The sequence below is a fragment of the Oncorhynchus mykiss genome, chromosome 9 (genome assembly GCF_013265735.2).
Source record: "Oncorhynchus mykiss isolate Arlee chromosome 9, USDA_OmykA_1.1, whole genome shotgun sequence".
Classification (NCBI taxonomy): domain Eukaryota; kingdom Metazoa; phylum Chordata; class Actinopteri; order Salmoniformes; family Salmonidae; genus Oncorhynchus; species Oncorhynchus mykiss.
The window spans coordinates 56,242,083-56,264,290 of record NC_048573.1 but is presented as its reverse complement, the minus strand read 5'-3'; the positions used below and the strand labels follow the sequence as shown (position 1 = coordinate 56,264,290).

At 43.3% G+C, this 22,208-nt stretch overlaps 1 protein-coding gene across 1 annotated transcript in view; it reads right to left on the bottom strand.

Moving 5' to 3' along the window:
• The window catches only part of LOC110531212 (metabotropic glutamate receptor 4-like), a 216,838-nt gene extending 199,257 nt beyond the window's left edge, over positions 1–17,581 (bottom strand). Inside the window, exon 1 of the mRNA XM_036988394.1 lies at positions 16,499–17,581. Coding sequence (XP_036844289.1) covers positions 16,499–17,044 — 546 coding nt within the window. The 5' untranslated portion in view covers positions 17,045–17,581. The remainder of the gene's footprint in view (positions 1–16,498) is intronic.
• Positions 17,582–22,208: the final 4,627 nt, after the last annotated feature.

Sequence of the window (22,208 nt, the reverse complement as noted above, 5' to 3'; positions counted from 1 at the left end):
TGTTTTGGTTGTGTCCAATAGAAATTCATGATAAATAATGTATTGTGTATTTTGGAGTCACTTTTATTGTAAATAAGAACATAATATGTTTCTAGAATACGTTTCTATACACGTTTCTATACACACAAGTTTGTAGAGTCACAAGCTTGATGTAGTTATTTCATGCTAGGAATATGGGACAAAATTATAAACTTTTGACTACTTTATAAGAATTTATAGGGGTGTCAATAATTTTGACACCTTCCATTGTGAGAGGAAAAAAAGTGTTACTTGGAACATACAATATACTGTAGCTCAGTATTTAAATTATTTATTATATATCTTTAAGGGTGTCAATAATTTTGACCCCTACCTTTTTGTGAAAAAAATATAGTACTTGTTAAACAAAATCTCTTTCTCTGAGCAATTGTATTAGTATAAAATTATATAATTTCTCATTTATTTTGCATACAATATAGCTCAGTATTTGAATCATTTATTTTATACAGTCATTATTGCTCATCTTTATCATGGGTGTCAATAATTTCGGATCCCACTGTATGTGGGAGGAACGATCCTACAGGGGCAGGCAAATGGAGAAATGGAGAGGAACTGTATCCAATGAATAATGTATATACTGTACACTATTCCTGAAGTACTGGGGGAAAGTAGTGAGAGGGTCAGAGACTGGATGAGAGATATATGACAGCTTTTGGACTCACTCACCAGACAAAAACAATTAGCTATTAATGAGACTTCAGCTAATAAAAAAAAGAAAAGCAAGAAGGACAATATTTCAACCTGAACCTAAAAAGAATCCAGGTATATTTGATAAATATTTATTCTCTAAAGAAACAGACTGAATAGCATTGTTGTACAGTAAGGTCTTTTTCCAATCACCCGACCTCAAAAGCAACAGACTACTAAAAAAATCCAGCCGTGTAAAGCTCACTAACAAATAAATCACTTCATTTATGCAAATATTCCTATATCCTTCGTGCACTCTCTAGCAGTTCTCCTAAGCTCCATACTGTGTTTAAAATGGGTTAGCCTACAGTTGCATGAAATGGCATATGGGCAAATGAATGGACTTCGTCTCTTCGTCTCTTCGTCTCTGATTCTGTTATTAGTGAAATATTTAATTTTGCAACAATAACCTAATAGCCAACCTCTTGATTCAGTTTAACACTTGAGAAAGAGCTAGAAGGGCAACAGTGTCCCACTGTGCAAGCATCACTGTAAAGCTTAAGCGTTTTTCAATCTGGTTTTAAAGTGCCATTCAAAGAGGATTATAACGCCTCTCATGTTTGCCCTGTGACTCTGATATCTGCTGTATTTTACTGAATTCATGTCAGATAATCAAATTACCCCTCCAAATGGTCCAGATGCACTGCACTGCACGGAAAAGATATAGCAATTTCTCTGTGAGAGCTGCATTAAATACATGTACAATGCTACTTAACATCAAGTCAGAAATATTGTTATTGTTTCACCAGATGTCGTAACATCGCTTTGCGAACTCTTGAGGGTAATTCAGTGACCTCCTCAAACAGCATCCTCTTCTACGGCTATATTGCTATAAAGACACATTGATTCTTTCTGTTGGTTGTTGGTTGGTTTTGTTTAACAAAAGTTGATGAAATACTACAAATACTGTTGACCTTTACCTACAGGTACCTTCCACTATTGGAAACTGTTTTCATTTTAAAAAGCAATAGCTTACCATTTTGTCAGCTAAATCTTTCACAAATACTGTATATTTATCATGACACAAGGCGAGACCCAGATGCTGACACAGGAGGCAGATGGTTGGAATTTAAGATGTTTAATAATCCAAAAAGGAGTAGGCAAGAGAATGGTCGTGGACAGGCAAAAGGTCAAAACCAGTTCAGAGTCCAGGAGGTACAGAGTGGCAGACAGGCTTGAGGTCAAGGCAGGCAGAATGGTCAGGCAGGTGGGTACAGAGTCCAGAACAGGCAAGTGTCAAAACCGGGAGGACTAGAAAAAGGAGAATGCAAAAAGCAGGAGAACAGGAAAAGCGCTGGTTGACGAACTGGCACAGAGAGACAGGAAACACAGAGATAAATACACTGGGGAAAATATTTTAAAAAACAAGCGACACCTGGAGGGGGTAGAGGCAATAACAAGGACAGGTGAAACCGATCAGGGTGTGACAGTACCCCACCTGGTCCTACCTGGGCGCATACCTGGCTGACCGGGGTGTCGGCAGTGAAAATCGGCGATGAGGGCCGGGTCCAGGATGTCTTTAGTGGGGACCCAGCACCTCTCCAACGGGCCATAACCATCCCAATCAACCAGGTACTGGAAACCCATGCCCCGTGGTCGAACTCTCAGGAGGCGTCTCACCGTATACGCTGTCTGGCCATCGATGACCTGGGGGAGGGATGGGATTGGAAACAGAAGACAAAGGACTATGAGACACGGGCTTAATCCGAGACACATGGAAGGTAGGGTGAATACGGGGTAACACAAGATGGACAGCAGTGGATTTCAGGACTCTGGGGACAGGAAAAGGACCAATGAAATGATGAGACAGATTGAGGGACTCTACCCGAAGGGGCAAATCCCGAGTGGGAAGCCATACCCTCTGCCCAATGCGGTAGCTGGGGTCTGGCGACGGTCCGCTTGTCGACGATACATGGAGTTGCGGGAACCAGGATGACAGGTTAGCCTGGAAGAATGAGCCCATTCCAGGACCCGGGACCAGACTGAGTTGGGGACAAACAGCCGGTTGGCCGGGCCCCCTTCAGGTCCAGGCTGGGATCATTGTGCAAACTTCAATACCCCAATCCACAGTGGCTGCTAGGCATGAGGTAGGGAAAATGGTTTTGAGAGAATGGTTTCGGTGACCGAGGGTATGGCAGAGGAACTGTATAGGCGAGAGAGCATCAGGCTTCACATTTTTGGACCCTGGGCGTTAGGAAATGGTGAAGCTGAATCTGGTAAACCGAGCCCACCGAGCCTGCCTAGAGTTAAAGCGCTTGGCTGTACAGAGATTTTCCAAATTGTTGTGGTTGGTCCAGACCAAGAATGGCTGATCTGCTCCGTCCAGCCAGTGCCTCCACTCTTCCAATGCCATCTTGACCACCAGGAGTTCTCGGTTGCTTTTGGTCCTGGGCAGATTGCTGGGACAGGACGGCCCCCACGCCAACATCAGATGCATCCACCTCAATCACAAATTAAGGCGGCAGGTCCGGATGGATGAGGATGGGTGCTGTTGTGAACCGATGCTTCAGGTCCACGAAGACTTTGGGAGAAGTGAGAGCCGAGAGGGGGGCCGCCAGGGTGCTGTAACCCCGAATGAAACAGAGGTAGAAGTTTGCAAATCCTAGGAAACGTTGCAACTGCACCCTGATTGTAGGTTGAGGCCAATCCACCACTGCTTTCGCCTTTCCAGGATCCATCTGAACATTACTCTCAGCAATGGCATATCCCAGAAAAGCGTTTGTAGAGAGGTGGACATCACACTTCTCGGCTTTCATGAACAGTTGGTTCTCCAGGAGGCGCTGAATGACCTGCCTGACGTGAAGAATATGTTATTGGGCAGACCGGGGGGAAAAACAGGATGTCGTCAAGGTAGACGAACACAAAACTGTCCCGGAGCACATCATTTACCAAATCCTGAAAAACTGCGGGGGCATTGGTGAGTCGGCATGACCTGACACTCATAATGTCCACTGGCTGTGTTGAAGGCTGTCTTCCATTCATCCCCTTCGCGAATCTGAACCAGGTGGTAGGCATTCCGAAGGTCCAACTTGGAAAAAATGTTGGTCCCCTGGAGAAGTTCAAAAGCTGAGGAGAGGAGTGGTAAGGGGTAACGATTTTTTACAGTAATGTCATTCAGTCCCAGGTAGTCAATGCACAGAAGCAGGGTCTTGTCCTTCTTCTCCACAAAGAAAAACCCTGCGCCGGCAGGAGATGCAGACAGAAAGACGGCCCCAGTAGCCAGAGACTCCTCTATGTACTCCTCCATAGCCTTGGTCTCCAGCCTGGATAGAAAATATAGCCGACCTCGAGGTGGTGTGGTGCCTGGGATAAGATCAATGGACGGTGCGGGGGTAAGGAAGTTGCGCGTGCCTTACTGAAAACTTCAAGTAGGTCATGATACTCAGTGGGAATGACAGAAACATCCAAAGCCTTGCTTACGTCCCGAGGAAGACGCCTGGGGGAAGGCTGTGCTGCTTAAAGACAGTGGGAATGGCAAAATGGGCTCCAACCCATGATGGAGCTTGTGGTCCAGTCAATAACAGGGTTATGTTATGGAGCCAGGAAAACCACAAGACAACAGGAATATGGGGAGATTCAATGAGGAGGAACTGTATTGTCTCACTGTGGTTACCAGAATACCATATTTGAATGGGCACAGAACAATGCGTGACTCCACCTATTGAGCGGCCGTCCAGTGCCCTGGCATCCATGGGAACCAAGAGAGGTTGAATGGAAATACCTAGCTCAGAAGCAATAGTAGCCTCCATAAAACGTTATTCTGCCCCAGAGTCAATAAGCACTCAGAGAGACTTAGATTGGCCTCCCCACAGCACAAGCACAAAGAAAGGTGTACGGGTGATGGGAATTAACTCCCAGTCTCGCTCACCAAAGTACTTGTATCCACCAAAGACAAGGGTTTCCTAACTGGGCAGGTAGCTATGTCCTGCCCCTCCAAAGTACAGACAACAATTGGAATTCAGCCTACGTGAGCGTTCCCCAACCGATGTCCTAGCTCTTCCCAATTGCATAGGCTCAGGAGAATCCAACTCACCCGTCATTGATAATTCACGAGGGAGCTCGGGTGGCTTCGGATCCTCTTGGGAAAACTGCCTTTGTGAACTTCCGGATTCCTTCGAAGGTGAGTGAGCCATAGCGGGTGAACGAGTGTGCCTGAGGCAAGACCTCCTCTCACTCCTGCGTTCCCTTAATAAGCGTCCATCAATTTTAATGGTTAGGGCGATGAGGGAGTCGAGATCCACCAGCAATTCCCGAGCAGCTCATATTTTACCACCTCGGATAATCCATGAAGAAAGGTATCGAAGAGAGACTCCAAATTCCAGGCACAGTCGGCGGACTGTGCTCGGATTGCTGCTCAGAGGTGGCCCAAGACAGCGCTCTTCCCCACATTAGCGTAATAATAATATGTAATACGCTATCTTCAATCGGTACGAAGGAAACGAAGATGGCTGTAGCTCAAAAATAAGCGAGCACTGAGAAAGGGAGCCCCGATAGGTACCAGGATCTCCAGAATATCACTCCGGAGGAGGTAAGCGGGGTTCTAGGGGAACAAGGGTAGGCTGTACCAACTCACCACTAAAAGGAAAAAATGCACTGGGAGGTTGGGGTCTCTCAGGGATGGCAGACAGCCTATGAGTTAACTCCTTAATTAGCTCCATAGTAGCCTTAAACTCTTGGTCATGGTGTTCTGTCAGAGAACAAAGCCCTTCCAGAAGGTCCTGTAACAACTCCTCATGTCTCCTAATGGTGGCTCCCTGCAGGGAGACAGTGTGGCGAAGCTGGTCCAAGTCTGCTGGGTCTGTCATGGCCAGTTCATACTATCATGACACAAAATGAGACCCAGATGCAAGGGTCAAAGCCGAGAGGAGAGACAGGAAACACAGGGATAAATAGAGAGACAGGAAACACAGGGATAAATACACTGGGGAAAACAAGCGACACCTGGAGGGGATGGAGACAATCACAAGGACATGTGAAACAGATCAGGGTGTGACAATATTTTCATATTTTCTCTGGAAAATGACTCATGCCTTTGCTATTTACACAGAAACTCTGGGGAGAACTGAGATGGCATTAACAAGATTATCACCAAATCCCCCGAAGATTAAGATAATAACGTATCTGATCAGAGGGGTTTTCTCCCATCCTCAAGTTGTTCTTAGAACTTTTCTAATCGCAATAAAGTGTTTCAAGTGTCACTAATTTTATGTTATTTTCTGGAAACACAAAATATCAGCATGTTTAACCGGAGTGGCATGTAACAATTGGTCTATCCTAAATAAAACTTATTTTAAGGGTTGTCAGGTATAAATGTAATACTTTGCCCAAGCATTTTAATAAATAAGACTGAGATTCAATGGGTTATTAAAATACCTTTTGTTTGACTTTGGAAGTGGTTAGAAGTACATTGCTTCTTTAGATTGCCTGTGCTTTCCTTTCTGCAATGTTAGGCACTGGACCTACTGTACAGTCGAGCTCTAGCAGAGGTCAATGGAAACATTTGGCTTGATCTGGTGTGCTCTAGACTCTGCCATATAATTAAAAAGACTTAGGAGTAAATCTGGGGTCAAACAGAAGACAGAAGCTTGCCATCTTTGAACACCTGGAAACAACCTACCTGATTTAGAAAACCCTGAACAGTCAAATTAATTGTAACCCTTCTGGAATGATTAAACTGACCCTTGATTGGCATTGCGAATATATCTCATCAGTTACTGTGTTTAGGACAGCTGCCAATGACACTAGGCAGTGCGTTTCTGTGGTTCTGAGCCTGTGGAGTGTGCCTTGGACTATAGAGAGGACAGGACTGGCCAACATGTCAACCTGGCATATTAAATCATTAAAAGCAGGGCTGAGGAGCTGCAGTGTCCTTGAGGATGACCCTAGGACTACTGGGCTGACATATCCAGCCGGCCACACACTCACTTCACCTTCCTCTAATGGACTCTCCACAGCTGGAGCAGTGACAGCAAACACAGAAAAGAGGGATTCCGAATGTTTAGAGCACTAGATCTGGAGGGGAATGTAAAGGTTTGATCGATCGTCTCAAAGGTGAAAGGGTCTGTTGATTGGAGCAGGCTATTTGAGGGGACAGAGCTGCCCAGAGCTACTCCGTTATGATTGAGATAGTTGTGGCAGTAAGGTACAGACAGTTCCCATGCAGTAGGGCGTCAACCTGTAGATAACCATTTATCTTACTGCACATACAATATCCTTTCACCACTGTCGCTGGATGTACTTGAAGACCTTCCATTCATAATTATCCAACCCATAGAGTGCGTCTGAAATGGCACCCTATTCCCTACATAGTGCGCTACTTTTTATCAAAGCCTGCATAGAGCTCTGGTCAAACGTATAGTGCACAATATGGAATAGGGTGGCATTTCAGACCAAGCCATAGAGTGATCACAATAACTATCAGATGATCTATTCCTGTATGTGAGTCAAATAAAGCTACAGTGAATAAAGTAGACCTGACTACAATAAACCACCTCAGGGCGTGCCACACCACTACAGGGTCAAAGTTAAAAAGACACAAAACAGAGTTTCTTAGGAACAAGATTTCACACATCACACATACCTAGCAGCCTCCAAGAAATGTTTAGCATATTTTCAGGCCCACTTAACTGAGAAACGCTTGACAACAAACCCCTTAGCTGGGCAAGTGCTGTGTGGTCTGATTAAATAAGTACAGCTACAGCTTGACAGGGCACAATCCTAGCAAAAACGTATGTACTGCACTGTAATCAGCTGAATTCTTTGTTATTTCCTAGTGGTCTATGCTTTGTGTTGCAGTGTTTATAGAAAGCCAAAACCAGGTACCGTGTTATTTCAGGCTACCATACTGGTGCTCTTGCATGAATGGATCCTCGTCCGACACAGTGAGTTTGGTGGAATCCTAGGTCAGGGACATAGTGGATACAGACGCCTTTTTTCAAAATTCTCAACTATTGTCTGCAAGAGCCCAGATGAGATAGCCTATGTACCAAAAGAAAAACAGCATTTTGGTACATTTATCTTAATTTAACTGTCACTGCCTCAACCATGTGTGAAATCAATGCCAATATGGACCAACTTTCCTTCCATCGTGTAGCTTCAAACATTGCCTTTCAACAGCAGGAAAAAGACGAGGGTACAATTTCAGGAAACAGAGTATGCTGTCACAACAGTTCCCAGCCCCAGGTTCAATACCTACGAGGTGTGTTGTGTTTGTATGGGAGAGGGTCCTCACAGCTTGATTTTTAATAATTGAATGGGACAAATAATACAAGTAACATAGGAGTACAACACAAGCCCAGAGTCTGTGTTCTGTGTAGGGATTTATTAGAGGCTTTGTCTCTTTTACTGACTGAGAGAGGTCTGGGAAGAGATCATTAGCCAGTAAATGAGAAGTAATCCTTCTCTGACTGTCTGCTAATGTTGGTGTGGACGTACAAATGTCTTGAGTGGGTGCGTGTCTTAATGTTTTTGCCCTTCAATTTGTTCTGTCCTGACATTGTTCTCTATTATGATGTAATATCAGAAATACCATGAAAATGTAATACCGTTACTATATCTCAGCATTTAGTTTCAAGACAACATTTGTGAAACTTTACAAAACAATTTAACACATTGTGTATGCTGAAGGTCACTAATGCACTAATGTAATACAAAGCAGCTAAATCTTCAAACTTTTGAATTAATATTCTGTGTCCTAGTTATCTGATGTTCAAATGGTCATTTGTAACGGAACATCGTGACTGCCTCAGAGAAGAGAGAGAGAGAGAGAGAATTCCTCTGTGTGATGGAGGGTAGATGATTCATAAAAGCTAGCTACCATGTTGTCCGATGTTCTCATAGACTGGATGATGTCCAAGCTTCTTACGGTAGCCTGGGGGAGCCCAAACTCACACTCGTCTAGTGTATAAAACATTATGGTATCCTAGGGAAATTCTGTTTCCATAGCTAGGGCTGACAGTGAGGACTTGTGAAGAGCAGAATCAACTGCATAATCAAAACAGTTCCTTTGTGAGAAGGTGTTAAAGTTCACAGTTAGCCATTGTTATGTAAAGGGCGGCTGAAAAGTACCAGTGGCCTGGATTAGGCTCCAGGTGAGAGCATGTCCACCGGAGCCATGGTCCAGTGAGACAAGGGTCCCGGCCCACGTAGATGTAAACAGAAAAGTCTGAGCCTTTAGGATAAAGCACTTGGGTAAATCCTGTATGGATATGCAGCATCTCTGTCACTGCTTCAGGCTAGGTCGAGGACATTGGATGGCAGAGGAGGGAATTGAACCGACATAGAAAATCTTAGATCAACACAAGTTGACCCTCATTATGCAAAAATTGCAGTGCATTTACATTTGTTAGTGGTTATGTTTTTACATTCATAATTCAGGCAATGTCTGAATGTGTGCAGGGATTAAAACAGAGAGCATGTCAATATAAAAGTTAAATCTAGAATCGGCTTCCTATTTCGCAACAAAGCATCCTTCACTCATGCTGCCAAACATACCCTTGTAAAACTGACCATCCTACCAATCCTCGACTTCGGCGATGTCATTTACAAAATAGCCTCCAATACCCTACTCAACAAATTGGATGCAGTCTATCACAGTGCAATCCGTTTTGTCACCAAAGCCCCATATACTACCCACCATTGCGACCTGTACGCTCTCGTTGGCTGGCCCTCGCTTCATACTTGTCGCCAAACCCACTGGCTCCATGTCATCTACAAGATCCTGCTAGGTAAAGTCCCCCCTTATCTCAGCTCGCTGGTCACCATAGCATCACCCACCTGTAGCACTCGCTCCAGCAGGTATAACTCTCTGGTCACCCACAAAACCAATTCTTTCTTTGGCCGCCTCTCCTTCCAGTTCTCTGCTGCCAATGACTGGAACGAACTACAAAAATCTCTGAAACTGGAAACACTTATCTCCCTCACTAGCTTTAAGCACCAACTGTCAGAGTAGCTCACAGATTACTGCACCTGTACATAGCCCACCTATAATTTCGCCCAAACAACTACCTCTTTCCCTAATGTATATATTTTATTTATTTTGCTCCTTTGCAACCCATTATTTTTATTTCTACTTTGCACATTCTTCCACTGCAAATCTACCATTCCAGTGTTTTACTTGCTATATTGTATTTACTTTGCCACCTTGGCCTTTTTTTGCCTTTACCTCCCTTATCTCACCTCATTTGCTCACATCGTATATAGACTTGTTCATACTGTATTATTGACTGTATGTTTGTTTTACTCCATGTGTAACTCTGTGTCGTTGTATGTGTCGAACTGCTTTGCTTTATCTTGGCCAGGTCGCAATTGTAAATGAGAACTTGTTCTCAACTTGCCTACCTGGTTAAATAAAGGTGAAATAAAAAAAATAAAAAAATATAAATATAGCATATTAGCTGATACCGTCACTCTGATGTAATACTTGCAGTGTTGGGGGTAACGCATTACAAAGTAACGCATTACAGTAATATTATTACTTTTTGCGGTAACAAGTAATATAACGGAGTGCTGTTCCAATTCGAGAAATAATATTACAGTCACTGGTCAAAGATAGTTTGTTACTTTTTTATCATTATATTCCTATTACATTTATTGATCCAAATAAAATATTTGTTATGATAATTTTTCCCTCTCTGTTGATGCAATATAAAAAAATCCCCCCGCCACAGATTGTAATTGTTTTCGTCTTGAGTCTGATGTCCTCTCATCAAGTTCCTGTTAAAGCACGCATGCACTACTACCAACTGCTTTAGTGAGGGAGATGAAAAATGGCAGAAGCATCTAAAGCATAGAGTTTCTCGGCGTGGAAGTATTCCCATTACATTGATTTGGTAGGAGAACAAAATGACAGGAATATAGTTGTAAAATGTAAACTGTGCCCAGGCGAAAAACACCTCTCCACTGATTGAAACACAACCTCCAATCTCTTGAAGCACCTGCAAAAGCAACATGCCAAGACAAAACTCATAGCGAAAGAACCCCCGAGGCCTGACCACTGCTGCTGAAGATGACTGTAGGCCTACCTCATACAAGCAACCAAAGCTTGATTTTAATGGTTCAGGAGTAAAATCTGTAACCCAGGGACAGCTTAACAAGCTTGTAGTTGGGTATGGAGGCTAGTTGTGTTGGTGAATAGGCTTACCTAGTGTAACGTTGACATTGTTTACAATGAGCGCAACGTTTTGAGGTCTAATGCAAAAGTAATATAACGAGCAGTGTAACTAAATACTTTTCCCAGGAAGTAAAGTAATTTGTTACTGTTAAAATAAGCAATAGGTAATATATTACCTTTTTTGTTGTTGTAACAACCCCAACACGGGTCACTTCTCCATTAAAATGTCACCACTCCAAGACTCTAACAGTCATCGATCACATTAATTCAAATATATTTCACCTACCAACAACCGTCTGGTCTGTCTCTCCATCTGTACAACAAAACATTTATATGTGATGTATCTCCAGGCAGCAGGTCACAGAATTTGATTTGGTTGATAGATAGAATTTCCAGGGGGGAGGGGCAGCTGCAAGCCACTAATCCTGAGTTATTTTCGAGGGAACTGTGGGATAGCTGGGCTCTGTTTTGGAGATGTGGCTGTTTAAAGAGTTATAGGAAAAGCCTGAACAGGGTAATACCTAGGCTTAGTGGTGTTAGATTTGGAGACAGGGGGAAAGCAGTAGTGGCAGCTCTGAGACATGCTCACAATGTATCAGATGGCATCAATAGTATTGAGGAGTTCTTGAAACTCACTCTTTGAATTTGTGGCACTGTACATTGTCAGTAAATGAATTGTAACTCTGAGTTCAATCAAAAGATTTACTGATAATTTACAGTGTCATAAATTCAAAGAGTGAGCTTCAAGAAGAGTTGAAGAAGCCATGTACAGTAATTGGAGAAAATGCAGTATATTAATAGCATGATTGTAACACTGGATTTTCTCCAAAACAATCCTGTCTTTTCACAAGGGGAAGGGTATGATGTTATTCGATAAACACACAGTGTTGTACATTATTCATGTTGTATGTCGAATGTGTTAAAGAATAAATGAATGTAGGTATTATGCCCTGAGAATACACAATGTAAAATCAGGGCTATTCCACCATAACAGAGTGATGCTGAGACGCCGATTTTTCACTTTAAAATGATTGCTAAGTTAAACTAACCATACAGCTCTATGCACAAGGATGACTTTCAACAACGTCTACTGACATTTTTACAAAAATAAATCTACTTGAAAAACAGTGCAGATGCACTGTTCATTAATTAAATATGTTTTAATGTGCATAGATTTGTATTGTTTGTTTAACGTTGCAATCATTTGTTTTTGTTTGGCATACATTTTAAAGTAAAAAAATGTAGAATGGGGTGGAATTGTCCATGACTATGCTGACGGTTACAACATTGGAGCTGTTATCACAGTTGTAGCTTGTCCTGTGTGTCTACCAAAGCACTATATATCTCCTTTGCTGTTAAAACCAGTGCTGAAGGTGTTAGTCTTTACAGACGTGTAGTGAATCATTTCAATTACCTCTCTCATAAAGAGGAACAGACCCAGAAAATGAAACCATCCGCTTTAAAAAAAAATAAAATAACTAACAACATCCTCCCCTCCCCACCATGCCGCATTTCCTCGGTAGACCTGCAAACTTACACTAATGAAATGCCAGAAATTTATGAGTGAACCCCGGCGACCAGCATGCATGTGGAGACCACTGCATCGTGCCCCTTCGTCATTACAGCTGGTGTTCCAGCTTTCTGTGGTGGGACTCGGATAGATGAAGATAAAACAGAGCAAAACTAGGAGGCATGTTTCCGGGCACTCATCTCTTATAGCTGTACTGGGAATTGGCAACTGGGGCCAGGGTCGGTTAAGCGACTTGAGTCTAAACTAATCCTGACTGAAGGAGCTGCTCCGCTGTGGCAGGAGCTCTGCATGAGTGGGAACAGCCACAATGAACAGTGAGAAAGACAGCTGCAAGGATCAGGTCTGCCCCAATTGTAAAAGTCCTGTTGAGTGGCATGGATAAGACCCTGGCATAACCACTGGCCTGTAAACCCTCAGAAAACAATTGCTTGCAAGTCTTTTGAGCCTTTTGGTTTGCTTCCCTTGTTTGCTTTGCTTGCACAGGATTTTGAAAGTCACAGGCGAGTAGAGAGTTCCCTTTTTGGAATTATTGGGCATGGATGGGCGGGTAAAGGGATGGAATGGTTGGCTTGAATGAACTGATGTAGTGTGGCTGCACCAAATTACACTTCAGAATAGTTTTTCACTTAGTCAGAATCAGTTCTCCTGGCCAGGCTTCTCTCCTGAATTGCCACAGAGCTACGACGCTGAGGATCCGTGAAGGTGACAGGGCACACCTTGGGAGGCCTGTCTCAGGGTGATAAAGAGAGCTACTGGCTACTGAGGTAGCTACTGAGAGCGTAGCTAATGAACACTACTCACTACACAAGCCAAACTAGCTGTGGTGTAGTTGTGCTTCAGTTTTCATCTTCATTCAGTCTAGTTTTACTCAGCTACTGTCTTGACCCAAAAATTCTCAGACATATCATTGAAAATCATTCTGATTCCACACATTCCCTACAGCAAGGTCTTTGTACAATTCCCTGTAAAAGTCTGCACAGCAATGTAGAGGAGTCCTGCACACAGAGCAGAGTCATCCTTTCATCACATATTCTAAATGTATGTATTTTTGTCTTTTACAGCCCATGATGGTTCCTGCAGTAATCTAGAGTGAACGGTGTCAACATGTTGAGATGCTGAGAGGAGGAAGGTACAGCGCCTGAGGGTGTCCCATCTCTGTCTCTAATGAGGGAAGAGAAAGGGCCGCAAGGTCTCTGTGCTTCACAGACAGCACAACAGACAGCTAGTTAACCCTCCTCTTACAGCTACCTTCAGGCTCCCCTGTCTTCTCCTCTGAGCTCCTCTCACCTTCCTCCCCTCTCATCTCTGAAGGCATCCTCCCTTCTGCTTAGAAGGCAGAGGTAGACACGTGGGTAGGCTGTTTGTGCGGTAGCAGACTTTACACCTGAGTGGAGGTGGCCGAAGCGCCCCTTTCCTTCTCTGAGAACATATGCTTGTCTCAGCAACACAACATAACCCACAATCATGACTGCCCATGTACATTGTGACAGTTACAGTGCTGATACAGTAGCCTACACAAGACCGAGAGAAAAGCTGATATGCACGAAGCCAGAAACGCATCTTCAAGAGATGATCACAAAGCTAGAACCTAACTAAAGCCAGCTTCATCTTGCCTGGGTAATCAAATGCATTCGCTACAGCGTCAAAACCAGCCCTGTGCTAATTAGCCTGGGCGCTAGCACACTTTTCTCCTGCTTGTGTTGCAGTAAAAGACCCAACTGATGAGAACATCACCGAGCATGAGCAGACAGGGCCAACCATGGAGGGAGGGAGCTTTCAAACCCCAACTGGATCCCTAGGCGGACATTACGTAATCTGGAAGTAAAATATTCATGCAGCACAATAGGGACAGGATCCTGCCTACTGCTCGGGAGTGCTGAGTTAACACTTTACCGAGCCTCAGCCACTTTAAGACTGGGAGAGGGAAGTAGGGAAGAAAGAAAGAAGCATTCTGACAACAACAGCACGCATGCAGTGTGTTATGGCCACTACCCTTAGGCTCATAAAGGACATGGAAAAGAACAGCAATAAGAAGGGTTGTAAACCACATTGATATGTAACTGTTGAGCTTGCCTTGCGTGTTCAAACCAAGCAAATTATGGATGAGTCAGATCCCCTAACCCATGTACGGGAAATAGTTGACTCACCAAGAGTTTCTTGGGTATAGCTTTCAGTATGTGAGGCTGGGACAGCCCTATCCTCAGCTAGACTGCAAGTGCTGAGAAGCTCACTTACTTTCTAGTTTTAAAATAAATAAAGTGCATTTTGAAGTGCAAAAACCTGCAAGTGTCCATGTGGAGCTAGAAACAGTCAGTAAAGGCTCTCTGACCTATATCGAATTGTAAAGGAAGTGTACAGACCTATATCGAATTGTAAAGGAAGTGTACAGACTACATCTTTATTCAGAGCTCACCTAGTGACCTGCACTAAACTGTGTACTACTTGGCCATCAGCCCTTCATAATTGCACTGAATTAGAAACCAGTGCAATCTTCTCCAAACATCTTTCTGTAGACTGCCTCCCACTTTGATCAACCCTCTCACCACCATCCTCCAATCATCTGAAGAACACACACTCATTCCTGGATGAAAGGGGGAAAAAACATAGGTTGTGCAGATGAAAGATATCAGGTCAAGCTCTTGAAATCATTAGAAACAGGAGAAGTATCTATCTGCGGAGGAGTCCTTATATGGAGCTAATTATAGTGACGTGATCCAGCGCCAGGCAGGCTGAGGCAGGCCAGCATGATGTGAGCATGGCACTGATAAACAGAGGCGTCATGCCCATATGGGGGGCACAAGGGCACATGCCCCCTCAGATTTGTCCTGTTTCAAACATTTTCGAATGTTAAATTAATTACTAAACTTAACCACATTTTATCATAATTATTTATAAAAAAGATCTGTCAGCTGTATTTTGCAGAGGTGGCACACTGACTTTACCAGGCAAGAGAGTACCTCCCCTATCCTTCCTAGTCAGTGGTTCCTTCCAAGGTGCACCACAGAGCAAAAATATGCTAGGCAGGACCTTAGATATTCTAGTGAGTGCAGACAGTATCGTCAGTGGAGGAGGCGAGGGTGTTGAGTGACACACACAGCGTTTGATTTGATTTGATCTTCCGGTGATGGGCAGGACTTGTATGTTTGTAAATAGATTTGATCAAGCTATGTAGCCTATTGATTCCTCCTTGATGAATAAATAAAATAAAAATGTTTAGTTGTTTCCCTGTAATACTAGCCACTAGCAATTTCATGAAGTTGGCTTTAGCTAGCCATCTAGATACGCTCCCAATCTCCCAACCTCCCAACGAGCTACCAAGCCATTTCATGCTATCAATCAAGTTAGAATAGTTTGTCTAACTATCTTAGCTGGCAAGGTTGCTAGACTTTCGAAAAGCAAGCCATTTCTAAATGTACTGAGAGAGACTCACATTCCTTTCAATATTTTATCCAGAGTTTAGCAGAGATACATAGAAGCATATTTAGGGTTATGATGCGATATACCAGTGTTGCAGTTGTAACTAAACTCCCAAGGCATAAAAGTTCTTAAATAATCAAAGTGCATCATTCATTAAAATGACAATTGAACAGGTAAAGAGGTAAGCTTAGCTAACTTAGACATACATTTATTTTTTTTACATAGAACTAGGCATAAGGATTGCATAGAAGTAGTCTCTCGATTGTAGGAAAACGTTTTTTTTTTTGGACTGGAAGTACAGTATATGGTAACATGCTTTTGTTCTTTGTAATATCACCTAAGAGAGACGACATGGGGTAAAAAGACTAATATAGAAAGCGGTGATTGTTTTTGCTTGTTTTATCACATCAACATGTCCATATTGTTGGAAAATGGGACAATAGATATAACCTTTCTCCTTTCATGAAAACACTTACAAACCCTTTTTACCAGAAAAAGCAACCTAACCTTTTATTGACACCCATCACAAAGAATTATACATGCTTCAGCCAATTGCATCACAGATCTCAGTCACAGTGCTTTCATAGTAGAGTATGTAATCTCAGCGCAAGTGTGCTGCCAGCCTACAAACGCCTGTTGGGAGAAACTACTTTCATAGCCACCACCATCATTCACAGCCATTAACCAGAAAGTGTAAACTGAAAGGCACTTACCCTGAAGAGCCGCAGGATATTGGCAACCATGATTGACACAGAGCTGGCGGAGGCCCCGATGACACCCACCACCCTCTCAGGCTTGGTGATGATGGGCGGCCCGCCGCTCAGGCACTTGATGTCCGTCCCGTCCTTCTCGATGAGCGCCTGGACGAAGGTGAGCGACTGCTCCAGGGCGTGGGTGTCCCGGGAACAGGTATCCAGGATCCTGGCACCCAGAGTGATGTTGGGCAGCAGCTCATGGTCATTGTTGATGCGGTCCAGTGCAAACAGCATGGCCTCCAGTCTGTGGATCCCCTTCTCCTTCTTCAGCTCCCCACAGGCTTTACCATCGTTGCCTCTGGCGTGTACCGGGAAGAGGCCACCAAGAGAGATATCCCCATCTATGCGGATGGAGTTGAGGTGTTTGTGGCCAGGTGTCTTTGGCTTGGCCCCCAGGACTACCAGGATACAGCAGGCCAGGAGCAGGACCTGACAGGGCCAAGCCAGACCACCTCTGTGGCAGCCAGTCTGCCCCCTCTTCATACAGCTTCCCAGAAGATTCATGACGGAAGGCTAAGCTAAACCTGCATCCAACTAAATTGAGTCTCTTCGAAAAATGAAGAAAAAAAACCCACAAACAAATGTCCTGTAGATCAGCTGCAATATCCTTCAGAGAACAGAACTCTCTTCAGAAGTCACTTCTCATGTCTCTCAGCTCTGACACCATCTCAGTAATGCCAATTAGCTTGCTCTCTCTCTCTCTCTGCTGGTGCTGCTGCAGTCTACAGCTGTGACACCTCTCTCTCTCTCTCTCTCTATCCACTTCCTTGTGGGGTATTCTCTCTCCCGGCTGATGGGGAATGCAGACGGTGTGGAGTTACTAAACAGTTTGGGGCGAGTCGGGAGTGGGTCCGTGGAGAGACATCTTAGGGAGAACAAAGGTGGGATATAAGCCTCCTCTTTTATGCTCCTCCAGAGCCAGTCAGGGGTGTTTATCTTCTCTCTCTCACCCCCCTGGAGCAGGCAGAAAGTCTAGAGTCAGCCCAAGCAGGCCTGCAGGTACTCAGACATGGCCTCCCACCTCGAGCTCAGAAAGACAGCAGACTCCTGAAAGATTAAAGGAGAAAGGAATGAGATTCTGAGAAAAAGACAGGAGTAAGAGAGAGCTCTGTTTAAAAAACAGATGAGATGAAATGGGATTTCATTGGGTCTAATCAACAATAGATTTTTCCCAGCGTGCACGGCTTTGAAGGGATATGCTGCATATTACTTTCCCACATGGTCCTTATAACAATTACTGAGACTCTCAATTGTTGTTAACTCCCACGCACTGCTTTCAGTTCAATGAAACATGAAATACATTTTTCACAAACTCTCTTCTATGATAAAAGGCAGATAAGAAGCAGAGTCTACTTCTTCATTGCTTTTACATTTCATAAACTTATCTGAGGATATGCAACAGCACTGGAGGGTCACGGTTTCTATCAGATAGTGGATAGAAATATTCAAGCAGAAAAATCCCCAAGCCTACTGCATTAGTAGAAACGCCTGTTGGGATATTTCCATTTTACACCTTCGCTTCACTTGCTTTTAGAGCACTGTTATGAAGGCCATGGGCATAACTGATTCAGAGCCTAGCTGGCACGAGTGCATAGGCTGCTTAGTAAACACATCCCAATCTCTTCATGTGGAGAGCAGACCCACTGGGCAAAAACGGGTTGAATCAACGTCATTTCAACCAAAAAAATTATGTGAAGATGTTGAATCGTTGATTGGATTTGCAAAAAGTCATCAACTTAAGGGCATTTAGTCTACCTAAATCCAATTGCATGGTGAATTTTTTTGTTGATTTCACATTGAATTCACATTATGTTGATAACTCAACCAAATGTAAATCAAAACTAGACGTTGAACTGACATCTGTGCCCAGTGGGAAGTCTCTCCATGGTGTTTTACCAAAGGGTTATAAAATATCCTGCTTCAAATTGAGAATGCAGGATGTTCATAATCTAAGGAGGGATGTTCCCTGACTGATGAAGACATCTGCTTGCACCCCACATTCCCCTCGCTCAGTTCTCCTCTCCAAACCCATCATCTCAGCTGTATGACTTCTGTTTCTATTTGGACACTAGCAGAAGCACACTTTGGTGTGTGTGTGTGTGTGTGTGTGTGTGTGTGTGTGTTGCTGACGAGGGTGTCGTCCCCCAACAGCAGACATTTCCACTGTGCCAGACTAATAAAGTGGTGGATGTGTGCTCAGTCTGTCTCTGTTCTCTGCCCCTCTGTCTCCGTGTGTGTGTGTCTCTCTCTCCTGCTTCTCACTCTTTCCACCCCCCATCCCTCTCTTCCTCTCTTTCATTGACTTTCCCAGGCATAGCCAATCAGTCCAACAGCAACTGCCTAACAGGCTTCCCACATACTGCGCTAAGCCACAACTGGCATGTCCTGTGATGGAGGATAGGAAGGGCACCTGGCAGGAAACAGGTCAACATAAAAGGAGATACATGCTGCTCCTTAACCCCAACAATGGGTAGTATGGTTCCTCTGTTGTGGCTTTGATGTCCCTGATTATAGTTACAGGACAGTACTAGAAAGTCTGAGGAAGAGAGTGGTCTAAGGGAATAGATGCTTTCTCCAGACCCGTATCAGCCAACAGGTTTTCTAGTATATAGTATTGGGGGCTTGAGGTTGGATAAAGATGTGCAGATATGGCTGATTGAAATATAACTACCTTAGCTTGCTGCCATGCCTCGTGAATTAAAGACGGCACTGCAGGCACATGCAGGCACATCCCGCTCCAGTAACTGTACAGTAAGTAGACACAGAGAAAGGCCTAGCTGCTTTACGCTGGCTTCTCCTGTCCTGCTGGGATCCAAAAGGAGATATTTATATCGACACGCTCAGATCAGCCTCCTAAAACACAGCATCCATAATGGATGAAGGCTCAGCTGAAGCACAACATCTAGTTCTGGAGAGAGGGATGAGGGGGGACTAAGGACTGAGGGGGGATACAACGTACAAAGCTTTTGTTAAGGAAAGAGGGGGAGAGATGAAGAGAGATTGAGAGAGATGGAGCGAGATGGAGAGAGATGAAGCAAGTGAAACAGATGCATCACAGGGTCCATGGAGGATAATAAGGCTGGCTAAGGGGGACACTCACTTTCTACATTTACATTTTTGTAATTTAGCAGTTGCTCTTATCCGGAGTGACTTAGTTATAGATGACTTACATTCATCTTAAGATAGCTAGGTGAAACAATCACATTATCATAGTCGCAGTAAGTACATTTTTATCAATAAAGAAGTTATCAGCAAAGTCAGCAGGCTACAACAAGGAAAAGACGAGAGCAAGTTGTATTTATTTTTCTAATGCCCAGGAAGCTCAGAATCAAAATCAGCTCTGCAAGCGTTATAATGTCAATATGCTTAGTTGTGATGACATTCACAAAATGTTTAAGTTATGTTGCACAATACATTCCCTTAATGTTGTAAGAATTAATACATTTTATGACATCGATAGCATATTTGTTGTAGGTTTAACATAATATTCCACTGATGTTCACGCAATGTATATTTTTCCTCAGAACATTTGAAGAACGTTTAGAAAACGTTCTATTTAAGTTTTGCCTAATATTACCACAACATTCTCAGCATGCAAATGTTTATCTCTTTAAGGCAGATTGGAATACATCCCCTTTCTGTTTCTCTCCAGATTTAATGGCAATTTGCATTTGAGGACTGTATTGTAGGTTAAATAGAGACACGTGGTATGTTAATTTCATTCATATGACATTTGAACTGCATTTAAATCGTACAAACACAACCATATTTTTTACACTTCCTACAGTATGTTGACAATCTGCACATGTCGGGTTTGAACTCACATCATTAACCCGCCTCTAGTAGATAGCTGTGGTGTTGTGGGGTGTTTTCAGTCAAATACAGTTAATCAGGATACAGAACACAATTTGTGAGTTATTGAAATGTTCCCATTCTCTTCATATGCTGTGTACTTGTAACACTGGGTTTTCCTTCTTCATCACGTATTGAAAGTTTTATGAAAATCATTCTGTCAACATTCTTGGAAGATCAAATAAATGTTTTCTGCCCCCTGATACAAACATTATCTGAATGTCAGCACAACTGGACAGTTTTTGTGTTTTGGGAACATAAAACATAAAATAATACATGTTTTTGATGTTATTATCCTAATTTTAGATAGAATTCTAACTAGAACTTAATGGGAATCTTAGTTAATGTTCTGGGAATGTTACCGGTCTGCTGCGTACCATGTGTATCCCATACATACAACTAATAACACTTCAAATTGAAACTTCAAACTATTATTTCCCAATTTGCAAGTTATGTATTTATTATGTCGCTTTCCTAAAGCCCTAACGTTAATGTACAGCCCAGTTTCATGTTTAAGTTCCATGGTTTCAGTTCGCTTATGCCAGTTCATATTGTTGAAAACGTTTCTTTCTTTCTTTATTTAATGTAATGTATCTGCAGTTTGATCCTCTGAGTGGTTGAGGTTTTTAGGGGATCATCATTTCATTGAATCTCATTTCATATTGCTGTTATTTTGTTTGTGTTGCTGCATCTTCTCCAGCCAGTCACGTGATCCACTCAGCTGTGAGTCCTAGAGCAAAAGCTTGCCTGTATTTGTGGTCACAGGGTCGCCAGTCTACTCACTCTGTGTGTAAGTGCTGCTCTTCATCTTTTGCCAGTGTTGGAATTGTTCATAGGGAGGCTGGTCAGAGCCTGGTAGACTACACCTGTGCCGAGATAGTTATATTGGCAGTAATAACTGGTTAGGCTGACGACTTAGGCCTACTGTAGTCATGTAGTTCTATTGATTTGTTTGTTTGTTTGTTTTCTACATTCTTAATGTTTTACCACATAATAAATAACACCACCTGATTTTACACATTTTACTTTGCCTCCTGTTGCGTCCAACCCTTAAGGCTGTGAGTCCTGCTACCACTGAACAAATCTGTACCCAGAAAGTAATGATCCTCCTTAGTAAACTGTACTTTGTTGCCTCAGCTACGAACAGAATTACAACATTATCTGAGTGGCCTGAAAATAGAATATATTTGTCTTTCTCTCTACCCAGGGTAATCAGCTCTTTGGATAATTCTCTATGAAATCATAATCTACGGATGATCATTTAAGAAGCTGCAGACCAGTTATCTGCAGGCCAGTTATTATTTCCAAATCTCCAAATCTCCTTCCCCCCACGTTAAGATTACAAAGCTAATACAACAAGGAAGATAATTATAGCGTAGTGGCCAAACAGTGCAGAGAAATAAATAGCTTCAGCACAGGACAATCCTCCTGTAAAATGACAAACCAGATCAGAATAACAAGTCCTGGAACTATGGCACAAAGCGGGAAAAAGTCCCCCAAATCATATCTCCCATTCCCAGGAAATAAATCAGATTGGATATTGCTGACTCTTCCTGAGTTTCCTCTTACTCTCTCTTTCCCTTTCCCTCTCCATATCTATCCCTTTCCCTCTTCCTCAGTCTCTCTCACCCCCCCCCCCCCCCCCCTTCTCTTACGCTCCCTCTCTCTCTTAGCCAATGTGGACACAACAGTCGTGTGCCTGGGCCGTGCCCTTTGTTGTCAGCGTCAGAGACTACACGCAAGTTGGCATCTCCACCAGATGTCCTAGTCACAGGACCCAGATAGGGAGAGGAGATCAACATCAGCTGTCTTTCTG